The sequence below is a fragment of the Durio zibethinus genome, chromosome 7 (genome assembly GCF_047325235.1).
Source record: "Durio zibethinus cultivar Kanyao isolate XHJ-2024 chromosome 7, ASM4732523v1, whole genome shotgun sequence".
In the NCBI taxonomy this organism is placed as follows: domain Eukaryota; kingdom Viridiplantae; phylum Streptophyta; class Magnoliopsida; order Malvales; family Malvaceae; genus Durio; species Durio zibethinus.
The window spans coordinates 21,318,752-21,332,714 of NC_143168.1; the positions used below are offsets into that span (position 1 = coordinate 21,318,752).

The 13,963-nt window shown below is 31.3% G+C and overlaps 1 protein-coding gene across 4 annotated transcripts; it reads right to left on the reverse strand.

Annotated features, from left to right (window-relative positions):
• Positions 1–3,269: 3,269 nt before the first annotated feature.
• Positions 3,270–8,172, reverse strand: LOC149518135 (UPF0481 protein At3g47200-like). 4 transcript variants are annotated; one of them, XM_089763791.1, is made up of 3 exons: positions 8,098–8,172; positions 7,879–7,942; positions 3,270–4,804 (listed from the first exon to the last, which is right to left on the reverse strand). In XM_089763791.1, the coding sequence occupies exons 2-3, from the start codon at positions 7,927–7,929 to the stop codon at positions 3,485–3,487; spliced, it is 1,371 nt and encodes a 456-aa protein (XP_089619917.1). In that variant the 5' UTR covers positions 7,930–7,942; positions 8,098–8,172; the 3' UTR covers positions 3,270–3,484. The 4 variants fall into 4 exon arrangements, with proteins under 4 accessions (XP_089619917.1, XP_089619918.1, XP_089619916.1 ...); XM_089763792.1 differs by having other exon boundaries at positions 7,838–7,942; XM_089763790.1 differs by having other exon boundaries at positions 7,879–7,992.
• Positions 8,173–13,963: the final 5,791 nt, after the last annotated feature.

Genomic DNA, 13,963 nt, shown 5'->3' on the forward strand with positions numbered 1-13,963 from the left:
TTCATTAGATAGATAAAGAGCTGTATTACAACCCCTTTATTGTCTGTATCCTTAATTGATTTGGCAATCAATGTTTTATTACGATTGCTTGATGCAGCTGCCAAACAAGGAGTCCTTGCTTTCCATCCGAAGTGCCAGAAAATAAGTTTGACACGTTTATGATTTTTGCAAAGGGCACTTGATTCTGTGTTGGGAAAAAAACGGTGCTGGAAGTTGTCTACACCATTTATGGTCTGCAGCTGAATTGTGGGAAAAGTGAACTATATCACATAGGGATTAGCAGAGATGAACAAAACGCGATCTAGCACACTACAAGATTTCAGATTGGTGTTCTGCCAGTTAGATACTTAGGCGTTCCTTTGGTCACTAGAAGACTTACAAAAAGAGATTGTTTGCCTTTATTAGAGTAGATCACATCAAGGATCAAAAGCTAGGCTGGTCGGCACTTACCATATACGGGTAGACTGCAATTAATTCAGTCTGTGTTGTTTAATGTCCAAAACTACTGGTGCAAACATTTTATTCTTCCCAAGCATGCCCTAAAAAAAATAAACCAATTATGTTTAGCTTTTTTTGAAATGAAGAGAAGGAACAACATCAAGTAAGTTGGCAGGCAATATGTTTTCCAAAATCTGAAGGACTAGGAGTCAAGAACATAGTTTGCTGAGCTTGTATTATGAAGAATCATTGGTCTATGTTTACTAAAGCAGGGTAAATGTAGATAGCAAGGGTTAGAAGCTTATGTGTCGAAAGTACAAAGCATTTGGCAAGTGACAGGCCAACAAAATAGTAGCTGGAGTCGAAGGAAATTACTTCAACTAATACAAATTGCCCATCAATTCATTAACAAGGAGAATGGTTTTGCGGTATGGACATTTCCATATGGTTGCTATTAAACTATAATGGTGTGGAATAGGATTAGGCCTAAGCAGGAAAGGTCGGATGGCATAGGCTTATATGGTTCAAATTTCATGTTCCAAAGCATTCATTGATAGCTTGGATGGTCATCTTGAACAGACTCCCAATGAAGGATAGACTAAGGTCTTGAGGAATGGAGATAGACAACAGGTGTTGCTTGTGTCAAAGAGCGAATGAATCTAAAGATCATACGTAATTCGACTGTGCTTACACTAAAGAAGTTTGGCATTTGGTACTCCAGTTATGCAGGATTCACAAAAGAACAGGGAATTGGGAAGTTGAGCTAAGGTGGGCAATGAACAGGCTAAAGGGAAAAGCTTTGATTTCCATCATATTATGTATAGCTTTGAATGCTTGCAATTTTTTGCTATGGGGGGAAAGAAATCAACAGCTGTTCAAGCATATAGAAGAGACAACAAGACAGTTGGTGGGAAGGATCAAGGAAGTTGTCAGATACAAGTTACATGATTTAAGGCCAATTACAATAGATATAGTGAACAAGCAATTGTGTGATGGCTGGAAGCTTTCTATAGTTATTCTAGAATAAGCTGCTAACATAATATCATTGTTTTGTAAACTGGAATAGTAGTGCTGCAGCAAATTTTTGTAAGCTTTGGGTAAATAAAATTCAACTTAACTAAATTTTATTGCACAATTAATATACTAATTGCAAATAATCACACCTTACCAGATATATCAAATGAAGAAGTATATATATGCACAAACCATAAGAAATTACTAATTACAAACATAAGACATTAATTATATCTTACAGGGAAGCCAAAAACTTATTTAGGTTACAGTACTTGATAGATCACTTGGCTTCACTTCACAGCACCCTGCCTCCAGTCTGCAAATTAAGCAAAAGAAACATGGCACTCACTGATGTACATAAGAAAGAACTGAAAATATAGCTTGTAGCACTGCAAGTAGGAGCAAGACAAGTGCAGTGAGAAAGGAAATGGGCGAATAGGGCGAGTTGAAATAATCTTTCTTCAATGATGCCTTCCATTTGTTCCACATCTTGTGGCAATATTGCTTGTTCACGTTAATTACCAATTATCTTCTCATAGTAGAAGTCATTTGACGAGTAAAGTCGAGAATTTTGTTAAACGTTTGGGGCAACTGCTTCATCAAATTATCAATAATTCCATGTTTGCGTCTATTTGTATGTCCTTGCCTCAGTTGATGAGCTTATCCATGAACTCCACGTAATCAAAAGCGTACGTAAGTTGGTTCCGAACTTGGGACGAATGGTTTATAGGCCAAGATACGCTCTGTATTATCGTCAAGGTTGGAATCTTCAGTTTCGCATCTTTTGTAAAGTCTACATCGAACAAGCTTTTAACTTGCTCCTTCTCCCCGTTCTTAATATTCCCCTCCTTACCTATCTTTACGAAGTTGATTCCTGCCTCTTCCAGCTGTGTTGCACAGCGTATGAATTTCCATGAGCCTTTTTCCTCCAGCTCTGTTGCACTCCACAGCGTTTGAGTCACGCGAATATTAATCCCTTTGCTTTTGCTTTTGCTTCTGCTTCTGCTGCTTTAATGAAAGTCTTGAGCTGTTCTTTTGCGTTTGAATAAGTATTGCTTCTGCTTTTGCTTTTAATTTTGGATAACCCAAGAATGTCAAGAGAAACTCATTTGGCAAAGAAGAACGGAGTAGGAAAAGAATCCTAATTTTTTGGAAGAGGATTAAAGGAGTTTTTTTTTTTTTTTTTCCTTTCAATTGTGAATTTTTGGAAGATTTTTTATTTTGTTGGTATGACTTGTCATTTATTTATGATGATGTGGATTACATTTGTACAAAGTAATTTTTTTTGAGAATTAAATTTAAAATTACTCTAGTTTGGGAAATAAGATTAAAGAGCACCTGCACATATATAGGAAAAAACTGTTCAAACTTTCCTAAGCTATTTTTTTTTTTTTTTAATGAAATTGTAAGTATAAAAGAGTTATAATTATAAATAGTCTATGAAATTGATACTAAAATAATATAGTGACTAAGTCTTCAACAACTTTCAAATGTGCTTTGTCCAAAATTATTTGATAACACCCAAATATCTTTTGCCACTTTAATAAAAATCTTTCAACATTGAGAGATGTGTACAATTGGAAGAAAATTCGCCAATATAACTTGAATTGTCCAAAAACATAAATAATTTGGTTAAAGTCAATACTAACAATTTCAAGGGAAAAACCTATGAAAACGATTGATAGCAATAAGATTTGGGTTGAAAGATAAAAGGGAGTTACATATTCATCAATCCCTTGAGAAGATATCAGAGTGATCATGGCGACAGAAAGCGCTGTAATTAAAACATGTCATTTTTGGCACACAAGTTAAACAAATTCTATTGTTAGAAAACCCAGAGAATAAGCATTAATCCATCGAAGCAATTACACAATTAATTAATACACGTACAAACAGCTATCTAATTAATACACGTACATGGCTGTTGGCAGCACTCAAGTATTTATTTTATTATATGTAATAGCTCATTAACATGAGCTTTTAGTAGTTCCCCTGCCTCCCATCAACCATGGGAACTTAAGAAAACTTAGACTTACTGATGAACATAAGAAAGAACCGAAAATAAAGTTTGTATCGCGGTAAATAGGAGTACGACAACCGCAGCAAGGAAGGAAATGAGCGACCAGGGCGAGTTAAAATAATCTCTCTTCAATGTTGCCTTCCATTTGTTCCATTTTTTCTGGCAATGCTCGTTCACCTTACCAAATATCTCCGCATAGTAGAAGTCATCGGACGAGTAAATGTTGTTGCGAAGTTTGTTAACCATTTGGGCAACTGCTTCATCATCCCCTAACCAATTATCAACAACTCCACAGTTACAGAGTAATTGCACATCCTTGCCTGTGTTGATGAGGTTATCCATGAACGTCACATAATCACTAACGTAAGTTGGTTCCGAACTTGGGATGGATTGTTCGTAGGCCATTAAATTTCGCAAGATACGCTCCGTATTATCGTCAACGTGGAAGGTGGGAATCTTCAGTACTTTTGTATCATCTGTAAATTCTATATCGAACAAGCTCTCCGTATTATTCTTCTCACACTTGATTCCTGCCTCTTCCAGCTCTGTTGCACTGCGTATGAATTTCCATGAGCGTTGGGATTTTGGATCTTTCGCTACTTTTTCTGCTTTTTGTTTAAAATAAAAGTGGCGGTTTCTTCCTTGAGCTGAAGGAAGGCAAGTAGCATGTACCAAGCCCAGAAGATGCTTGAAATCATTCGGGTTTCTGCCTGTGGGATAGTACTTTTCAGACCACATCGCTGGTCGTCGCGCCCCTTTTCCGAAAAGAGAAAGAGCTAAACGAGCGAACGTATCATCTTCACCCTCTGGCGTTATTATGCTAGCATCTTCATCTTCACCCTCTGACGTTATTATGCGATCTTCTTCATCTTCACCCTCTGACGTTATTATGCGATCTAGATGGCAAAGCACAAAGAAAGGAAGCTGATTTTCGAACAGTAACAAATCATACCGAATGTCAGTTTGAATCCGTCCAAGTTGGTAAAAATTTTCTTTTGGGTACTTCCCCCGTATTAGCGAAACAATAAAAAATCCATCACGGACCAGCTTGTCTACTGGAACATAAGTGCCACGGTAAACTTGGTAGCATTTGTTAGCTCGTTCTGCTATTGATCTCATGGCCCCTTCAAATTCGCTGCGATCACGCTTGGTTTTCTCAATGAACCTACTGAAGCAATTCTCTTTGACAACTTCCATTGCCTGCGTGCGTTCCCAATAACGAGGACCTCCATAGGGACCGATTTGAATCACATTTGGTTCATAGGCTACTGCATTTACTTCACGTAGTCGAGGAGGCACTCTACTAATAATCCAACTATTTGGGTCTATCTTCTGTTAAAAAGGTGGCACATGCAGTGATTTTTAATAAGCGATCATTTTATAAAATGCATTTTTCAAGATTTGAAATTGTTAAAATAATTGCATTAAAATTTAAGCAAACAACACCTTTTTTTTTTTTGAAAATAAATTATATAAGGAAGCTTCTATTCTTTATTATTATTTATACCCTAATTTTTTTATTACAAAAGTATTCTTATATATAATTACTTAACCTCTGACAAAGTACTTTTCAATCTCACACCCATTTCTACTCATTTTTATTCTTCATCTTATTTCCTACACTTTTTTCTTTTCGTTTTTCTTTTTATTCATATTTAAACATCCATTTCAACTATAAGATTTTTTCAAAATTAGTTATATTTCAAATTTTAATTTGATTATATAATTGAGCTTTAATACAAATGATGAATTTTGGATCCAAGAGATAGAAGCCCAAATTTTAATTTTGCTTTTTGTTTTAGATTTCGACTTTAATTTTATTTTTAGTTTTAATTTGGTCATGAAAAAAAAAAAAAGTTAGAAAAGCCAAAAGAGAAAAAGTGGGATTCTTTGTGAAGGCCTTGATTTTTCTTAAGATTTTGAATTAATGACTGAGACATCCTCGGGAAGAAATTTAGAGTTAAACCAAGATCGAATCTGTCAAAAGCAAACAATTGGCAGAAAATCAAGCAAAACAGAGAGTCACGAGCAAAGGCCAGGGATAGAAATCAATCGAAGAAGCAATTCAAGCCAGAAGCAAGAATCAACAAAAAATAAGCATTCAAACCAACCAGCAATTCAAAAGAAGCAGACAAGCACATTCAGGCAATATAGCCAACAGAAGCAGACCAAGACAAGCAAAATCAAGTCTGCAAATCAGGCATCAAGCAACAAGCAAGAAGCAATAATCAAGAGCAATTCGACGCAAAGAGAAATTTGGCATTCAAGTTTGATTTTCTAGTCAACAGCAATTTAACAAAGGCAACATAGAGTCAACAAGCAATTCTACGGAGAAGCCTGTACCCAGAAGCAAAGAATTGAATCAAGTCGACCCAGAACCGAACCCATCCACAAACCGAGCAGCAAATCATCAACAAGCCGAAATAGAGTCGGCACCGAAACAGAGTCAATACATACAACCTCAAAGATAAAAAAATTTCAGCAACAACAAACAGCTCCAGCAATTATTATCTAGAATATTTAAAAAGTGTATAACCACACTGAAAAAAAAATGAGATTAAAAGATTGAGATTTAGAGTTTAAGGTTTACAAATTTCGAATTTACATTTCTAAAATTTGTAAAAACATTTAAATTTGCATTTTTAAAAACTTTTAAAAGCTTTTGCTTATTGAAATGTAAATCCAAAATTAACGATTTCACCCAAAAGTAATTCAATATTAGATTTCAATTTAATCAACATTTTCTCAAAGTCAAACAAAATTACATGTCATTTATCTCTAAATTGAAGTTTAGTGGCTTGATTACCTTCAACACTTATGATTTTAGAGTTAAGATTAATGTTTTTAGGATGACTTTTAAGGTTAAGGTTTGAAGGTTTAAGTTGAATAAAAATAGAAAAGGAAATATAAAAATGGCTGTTTGGGGTATTAAGGGAAAATAAAAAATATGGTTAGTTGTGTAATTAAACAAAAAAATTTAAATTTGAAAAGTAAAAGGTAATTGAATTTACAGAATACTTATGAGATATGAATAAAAGCTCCCATCATATAATTTATTGTCTAAATAATCATATAAGAATATCAAAATTTAAGGAATATGTTAAAATTTGTGTAAGGAAGATAATATAATTATTTTACTTTTTTTAATTAAGCGCTCATAATTTGTATTCAAATAAACTTTTAATTCAAATAAAATATTGATTTAAACTAAAATTTTATTTGATGTGAATTAAATATTAAAAAGTATATTTTTTTTGGTTTGGGGGAAAAAATATCCTTACAAAGAGGAAAGAAGAGAAGATCTTAACTTGAAACTAGGTCTTTTACATCTTTATAAAATTTTTTTAGCCACTAAATTAAGAGTTGGACTTAAAAAATGTATTTTGATAAAATAAAGATCGAAGATATAAAACTTCCTTAAATAAAGTGATAAAATTCATAAATTTTTTTTGTTATTTTAATTGTTAAAAAGCAAAAAGAAAAAAAGAAAAAAACAAACACAAAACAAAAGGTAAGTATAAATAATATTATATTATAGGATACATGGTTACATAAACATTTAGGGGGATAATCTATTTATTTGAATGTAAAACAATTCTTATTTTATGTTATTTATCAATTGAATAAATTCATTTAAAATAATTATTAGTTATCAAAATCTTTATTATATTTTAAATCAAGTATTGATTTAATTTTATAATTTACAAATTAAAGAATCTGAAAAATAAATATTTTAAATTTGATAAAAATGAAGAATCAAATTCAAAATTAAATCACGAAATAAAATTTTAAAACTTCAAAATATCAAAAAGATTCTTTTTTCTTAATAAATTTCCTCATAATTTTTTTTATTTTTTAAACTTCTTTAAAATTTAAAATCATAATATCACATACTATGCATTTAAAATTGAAATATATTTATCGATTTAAATAAAATAAAATTTATCTCAAAACTCACTCTTTTAAAATTATAAAAAAATATAAATTATAAATTACAAAAAATATAATAAAAAATCTTGTGTATCGTGGGTTCAAAAAGTTAAGTATAGTTATATACCGTACAAAGCCAATAAGAATCCAGCATCAGCCACAATCTCTTATAACAACCCAGAGACAACAAACCCAGTAGACATGGTCGAAATGACCAATAGGCAAGAAGGAATACAAGAAACCACAATTAAGCAACACGGACACAATACCAAACAGGAGATCAACAACTTATCGGAAACAGGAAACAAGAAACATAGAAACACACAATCGGAAAAAAAAAAAAAAAACAAAACACAATTAGATCTTGATCTTCTACGTAAAAAAAGAAAAGGAAAACAAAAAGGCATATATTTAATTGAAAAAGGCAAAGCTAACCACGAAATTCATATATATATAGAGCAACGCTTTTCAATTACCCCTGGAACAAACTTCTCTTCCGGTGCCGCCTTAAGCCCGACTTGTGGCATCTTTACTGGAATGCTGATGTCACCATATGTAGCCATTACCAGCACAAAAACACGGGATATACACTACATTATTATGAATTAATTGAAGAGAAATATAATACCACCTCTTGAAGAATGAATTGTTATTTTACTGAGAAAAGAATCAATGATAATTTGTTTAAGATTTACCAGTCAAAGTGGAAAGCAGAATCGTGCCTGTGCAGCTGTGAAAATTGGTGTTGATTGATGTAACTGATCCCCTATAGATATTGGACCGGGCGACCAATACCCAAGCTATGTATATATAACAATTACACGTCTTCGCATTTCGTGATTACCGTGTTGCTCAGATTCACGTGATGTACTATTATCGATTATGACATAACAACAACCCTTACAGAACAGATAACACAACTGTCACATTTTCTACAGTCGTATGTCTAAATGATAATTACACATCTTCACATCTTCACATTTCATGACTACCGTAATGCTCGGAATCACGGGATGTACTATTGTCAGTAATGACATAACAACTACCTTTAGACTAAAACAATCAAATGCTCTAAGGAAAAAGTCGAATGCTTGTCATTATTTTATATTCTATTGAGAATTTGTTTAAAGCAATTGAATATCATTATTAGGTATCGTCATTATTGAAAATTAAAAAAAGTCCGCTCGACATGATGTTTCATTCCAAAATAATTATTGAAAATTAAAAAAAGTCCGCTCGACATGATGTTTCATTCCAAAATAATGATCCTTCATCCTCTCTCTTTCTCTCTCTCATTACATATATATATATATATATATATATATATACATATATACACGCGTGTATATATATATACATCAATTCATAAAAAGTTATTTCAAACATTATTTGAGTCTTATAAATAATTTCATTAACATATATTGTGCCTAACTTTTTATCATAATATTTAATTTTGAAAATTTATTCATTTATACAAAAAATATGAAATTATTACTAATCTCTTTTATATAAATGTGATTGGTATAAATTATTCTTTTTAAGATTATCCTAAACTTAAACTAAAAATTTCTAAAAAAATAAATTTTAATTTACATTAAAAGAACTAATTTACCCTTTTTGTATAATTTTTTGTAAAACGGAAAGTGTATGAAAATAAAAAAAACATCCATTTTATTCGGATAAAAAAAATCAAAAAGGAAAATCACAAAAGATCCTTCTCAATAGAAGCATTAAAACATTCAAAAATGGAAAAGCTCTTCATTAGTAGAAGCTTTGAAACTTTTAGAAAAATAAAATGCTTCAACCTATTAAAGGCTTGAAACTTTCAAAAAGTAAAATGTTTCCCCACCAAAGACTTTAAAACTTTTGAAAAATAAAATGAAATACTTGAGGTTTTCAAGATTATGCTTTGAGGTATTATAGCTCATTATCATTTTTGGATAAAAACTTCTCCATAATAGAGGCATTAAAATTTTAAAATAAAAAATTCATACCTTAAAGTGATTCCTTTGATCTCGTCAAATTCACCATTGACCATATTCCAATGTCTATTCTCAAAATTATTTCAACATCTACTTTTTCCTTTCTTTCCAAGCGTATGCAATGAATGCATACAATGAACGAAAAAGATTTTTCAAAACTTTCAAATTCAATTTCAAAACTCAAACTTTCATTTTTCCTGTTTTTTCAAATATGCATGATGCATAGAATAAATGAATATAATGAATGGCATGTTTTCAACTTGATAGAATCAAAATGTAATGGATGCAATGAATACAATACATGAAATGCAAAAATTAATGTCATATATCTCTAATTGTGGTAAAAGGTTCTCAAGACTCTTTTTTATGTGTTTTCTTCTATTCAACTTCCCATTACGTTCTTTATCTTCTTTAGAACTAGCCAACAAATATATCAACCGACTTATGACCCAAAATTTCCTTTCATTTGATCTCAACATTTGGAATTTTTTTTTTCATTTATAAGTCACAAGGATGCACATCATTTTAAACTTTTTTTATCACTCACATTTCATTTTTTATCTACTCTAATCACTTTTTAATTTTTTCGAAATAATGCAAAAATCATTCATATCAATCATTTATTTATTCATCATCATTCTAGTTTGATGACAAATGGAATCCATCACATTTCCTTAAGGAATAAATGGTGAAGAACAAGAAAAAAAATTAAAGAAAAGATATTCATTATGAAAACAAGTTTGGCAAAAAATAAACAAGCAAAGAAATCATTATATTACCAAGATAAATGCTTGGAAAGGTTCAAAACATCTAAAATAACAAACATTCAACAATTCTAAACAAATTAATTCGAAATTCTTTTTCAAAAACTCATTCCATTAATATTCTTGATCTTTAAGTTCTTCAATCTAGGCATTATCCATACCTCATGAGATCCTCAATTGAAACTGTTTTTTAAATCTTCATTTCAAATATATCCCTTTTTACTTATATCAACAATTCAGATTTTCAATTTAATCAATATTTTACCAAAATAAAAAAAAATTTACATGTCATTTCTCTCTAAATTGAAGTTTAATGGCTTGATTAACTTCAAAGCTTGTGATTTTAGAGTTTGGATTAAAGTTTTTAGGATGGTTTTTAGGGTTAGGGTTTGAAGGTTATGGTTGAAGAAAAATGGAAAAGGAAATGGAAAAATGGGTGTAAGGGTATTTAGGGAAAATTAGAAATGTGGTTAAGGGTGTAATTAGTAAAAAAAAAAAATTAGACTTTAAATTTGGAGTATAAAAAGTAATTGAATGTAGAGAATAATTTTTGAGGTATGAATAAAAGCACCCATCATATAATTTCTTATCTAACTAATCATATAAGAATATGAAATTTCAAATACTATTTCCTAATTTACATAAAATTTGGTAACACTTTTAGTTTTAAACTTCACTATTTTTGGAATATGTTAAAACGAGAAAATAATTATTTTACTTTTTTAAAGTAAGCTCTTATAATTTGTATTCAAAAAATTTTTTACTTTTTATTTGTACTCAAATAAAATTTTATTTCAAATGAAAGATTGATTTATATTAAAATTTTATTTGGATGAAAATTAAATATTAAAAATATATTTTGATACAATAAAGATATAAAAACTTCCTTAAATAAAGTGATAAAATTTATAAAATTTTTTGTTGTTCTAACTTAAAAATAAAAGATAATCACAAAGCAAAGGGCAATAATATATAATATTATATTACAAAATACATAATTACAATAAAATTTGTTTACATGAAGTGGATATTTTATTTATTTGACCCGTAATATGGTTTTTATTTTTATGTTATTAATCAATTAAATAAATTCATTTAAAATAATTATTAGTTATCTAAATCTCTATTATATTTTAAATCAAGTATTGATTTAATTTTATAATTCACAAATTAAAGAATCTGAAAAGTTAGACATTTTAAATTTGATAAAAGTGAACAATCAAATTCAAAATTAAATCACCAAACAAAATTTTCAAACTTTTAAAATCTCATAAAGACAGTTTTTTCTTAATAAATTTCTTCATAATTTTTACATTTGTTAAACTTCTTCAAAATTTAAAATCACAATATCACTTACTATTTTTTTTAATTTGAAAGATATCTATTGATTTGAATTAAATAAAATTTATTTCAAAACTCACTATTTTCAAATTATAGAAAAAATAAAAAATCTTGTACATCGGTTAAAAAAGCTCGCATAGAATAAGAACCCAGCATCAGCCCACAATCACTTATCACAACCCAGAGACAATAGACCCAGTAGACATGGTCGAAATAACCAACAGGCAAGAAAGAATACGAGAAACCACAACTAAGCAACGCAAAGATGCAATACCGAACAACACAATCAACAACAAGTGATTGGAAACAAGAAAGCCAGAAACACACAATCGAGAAAAAAAAAACCCACAATTAGATCTTGATTTCCTACGTACGAGAAAAAAAAAAGATGTATATTTCTCCGATGTCGTGTATTAAATTGAAAACGGCAAAGCTAACCACGCAATTCATATACATACGGCAGGGCTTTTCAATTACCTCTCTGAAAAATTGACTAGTCTCTGTCGAACATGGCACAAACTCCATCTTGTTCATTGTAATGCTGACGTCACCACCTATAGCCATTACCTGGACAAAAACATGGGATATACACTACATTATTATGATTTAATTGAAGAGAAAGGTTAACTACCTCTTGAAGAATGTATTGTACTTCTACTGAGAAACGAACGAACGATAATTTGTTTAAGGTTTACCAGCCAAAGTGGAAAGCAGAATCGTGCCTGTGCTTGTGAAATTTGGTGGTGATAAAAGAGTGATAAATCTGATCACCTATAAATATTGGAGTGGGCGACCCATACCCAGCTTATGTATAATGGACACATGAATGAATGACATCAGATATATTACTTCACATTTTCAATAATTGTACGTTTATGATAATTAGAATCATCACTTTCCATGACTATCGCGTAGCTCAAATTCACTCTCCATGTCATTTTTATTTCATGAATTTAAAATAATTAGACTCAAATAATTAGACAATGACAGAACTGCTACCTTGAGAGAAAAAGACAAAACAATTTTCTGTTTTGAAGATGATATATATTTGTTAGGATTCACTTAAATCTTATAAAAAATTTGAATAAAGATTTATTTCAGATAAAATTAATTAAATATTACTTGATAAATAAAAAATTTTTAAAAGAAAAGTTATAAGAAATTTTTTTTTTTATAAATAAATAAGTGGAGTCCGGTATAAAAAACACCGTGAGAGAAAGAGTTAAAGAGAGAGCTAGAAAGAAAGGGTGGAATAAAATAGCCAGGGAACAGCCACAGTGGAGAGCCAGACATGACAAAGATAGATGGAGGAGAAAGCTACTATCTGTTTTCGTGGACAAAATTCACCTTATGGGTAGAGAAGCAGAACTGAGAGATCTAATAATGCAATATGGAAGGGCCCTAGATTACTACATATCCATAAACAAGAAATGGACAAGGCGCAGTAAGTTTGGTTTTTTCAGGTTCAAAGATCTGAGAGAAGCACCGGCAGTAATCAGGGCACTAAATGGGACCTTTTGGCATGGATGGAGGCTGACGATGAACTAGCAAAGTATGAAAGGGATGCAAAAAAACAGCGCAGTCACCAAAACAGCAATCAGACAAGACAAAAGAAAAGTTGTTCCACTAAACCATACTAGTACAGAGAAAGGCAAGCCAACTTAAAACGAAATAATAAGGGGCAACAACTGCAGAAACAATGAGATAGAAAGTAATAGAGGAGGAGAAGGTAGAAAGGATAATGATGACAAAAAAGATCGTGATAAGGAGACAGAACCACAGAAGTCAGTTATGTTTGAGTGGAAACAGGAAAACCTTGATTTGGAATGGCTTGAACGATTTGCAGTAGCGGGGGTAAAAAATCCACAGGCAATAAACTTCCTATAGCAACAAATATTCAGTCAAGGGGTTATGCACTTCTTTGTTACGTTCGTGGGGGGGTAGTATGGTGTTACTACAGTTTGAGTCGAGAGGAAATGTTGGGGATGCTTGAAGATGGAAAGATGTGGTTATGTGACTGGTTCTTCTGGACTAGGCCGTGGAATCCAGAGATACATCCAAGTGACAAGTTTGTTGGGATTAAACTTGAAAATATCCCACTGCATGCATGGAATTATGAGCTATTTAGTAGAATTGGAAGCACTTGGGGAACTTTTGTTACCATCGATAATAGTATGATGAGAAAACGAAGATTGGACGTAGCAAGAGTTTTAGCTCTCATCAGAACAGATACTCATCTCCCAAGTTACTTGCAGATAGTAATAAACGGGAAATCATATCATGTTAAAGTAACGCTGGAAGACGGGTCAGGTTTCTTATGGAATACTGGGATAAAACAAATCAAAAAGAGTCAATCAACACCATCGTCCTCATCAAGTTCAGCTTCCTCAAGCACAGAAAAGGAACTCCAACTGTGCAGTAATGGATAGTGCAACGATGAAGGAGGTGAAAAGTCGGATCTGGGAAACATTGAC

Excerpts from the sequence above, each read along its gene's own strand:
- LOC149518135 (XM_089763790.1), bottom strand. The coding sequence starts at position 7,965 with ATGGCTACATATGGTGACATCAGCATTCCAGTAAAGATGCCACAAGTC. Across the intron at positions 4,805-7,878 it reads AAGAGAAGTTTGTTCCAGGG|AAGATAGACCCAAATAGTTG; the intron begins GTAATTGAAAAG and ends CCTTTTTAACAG.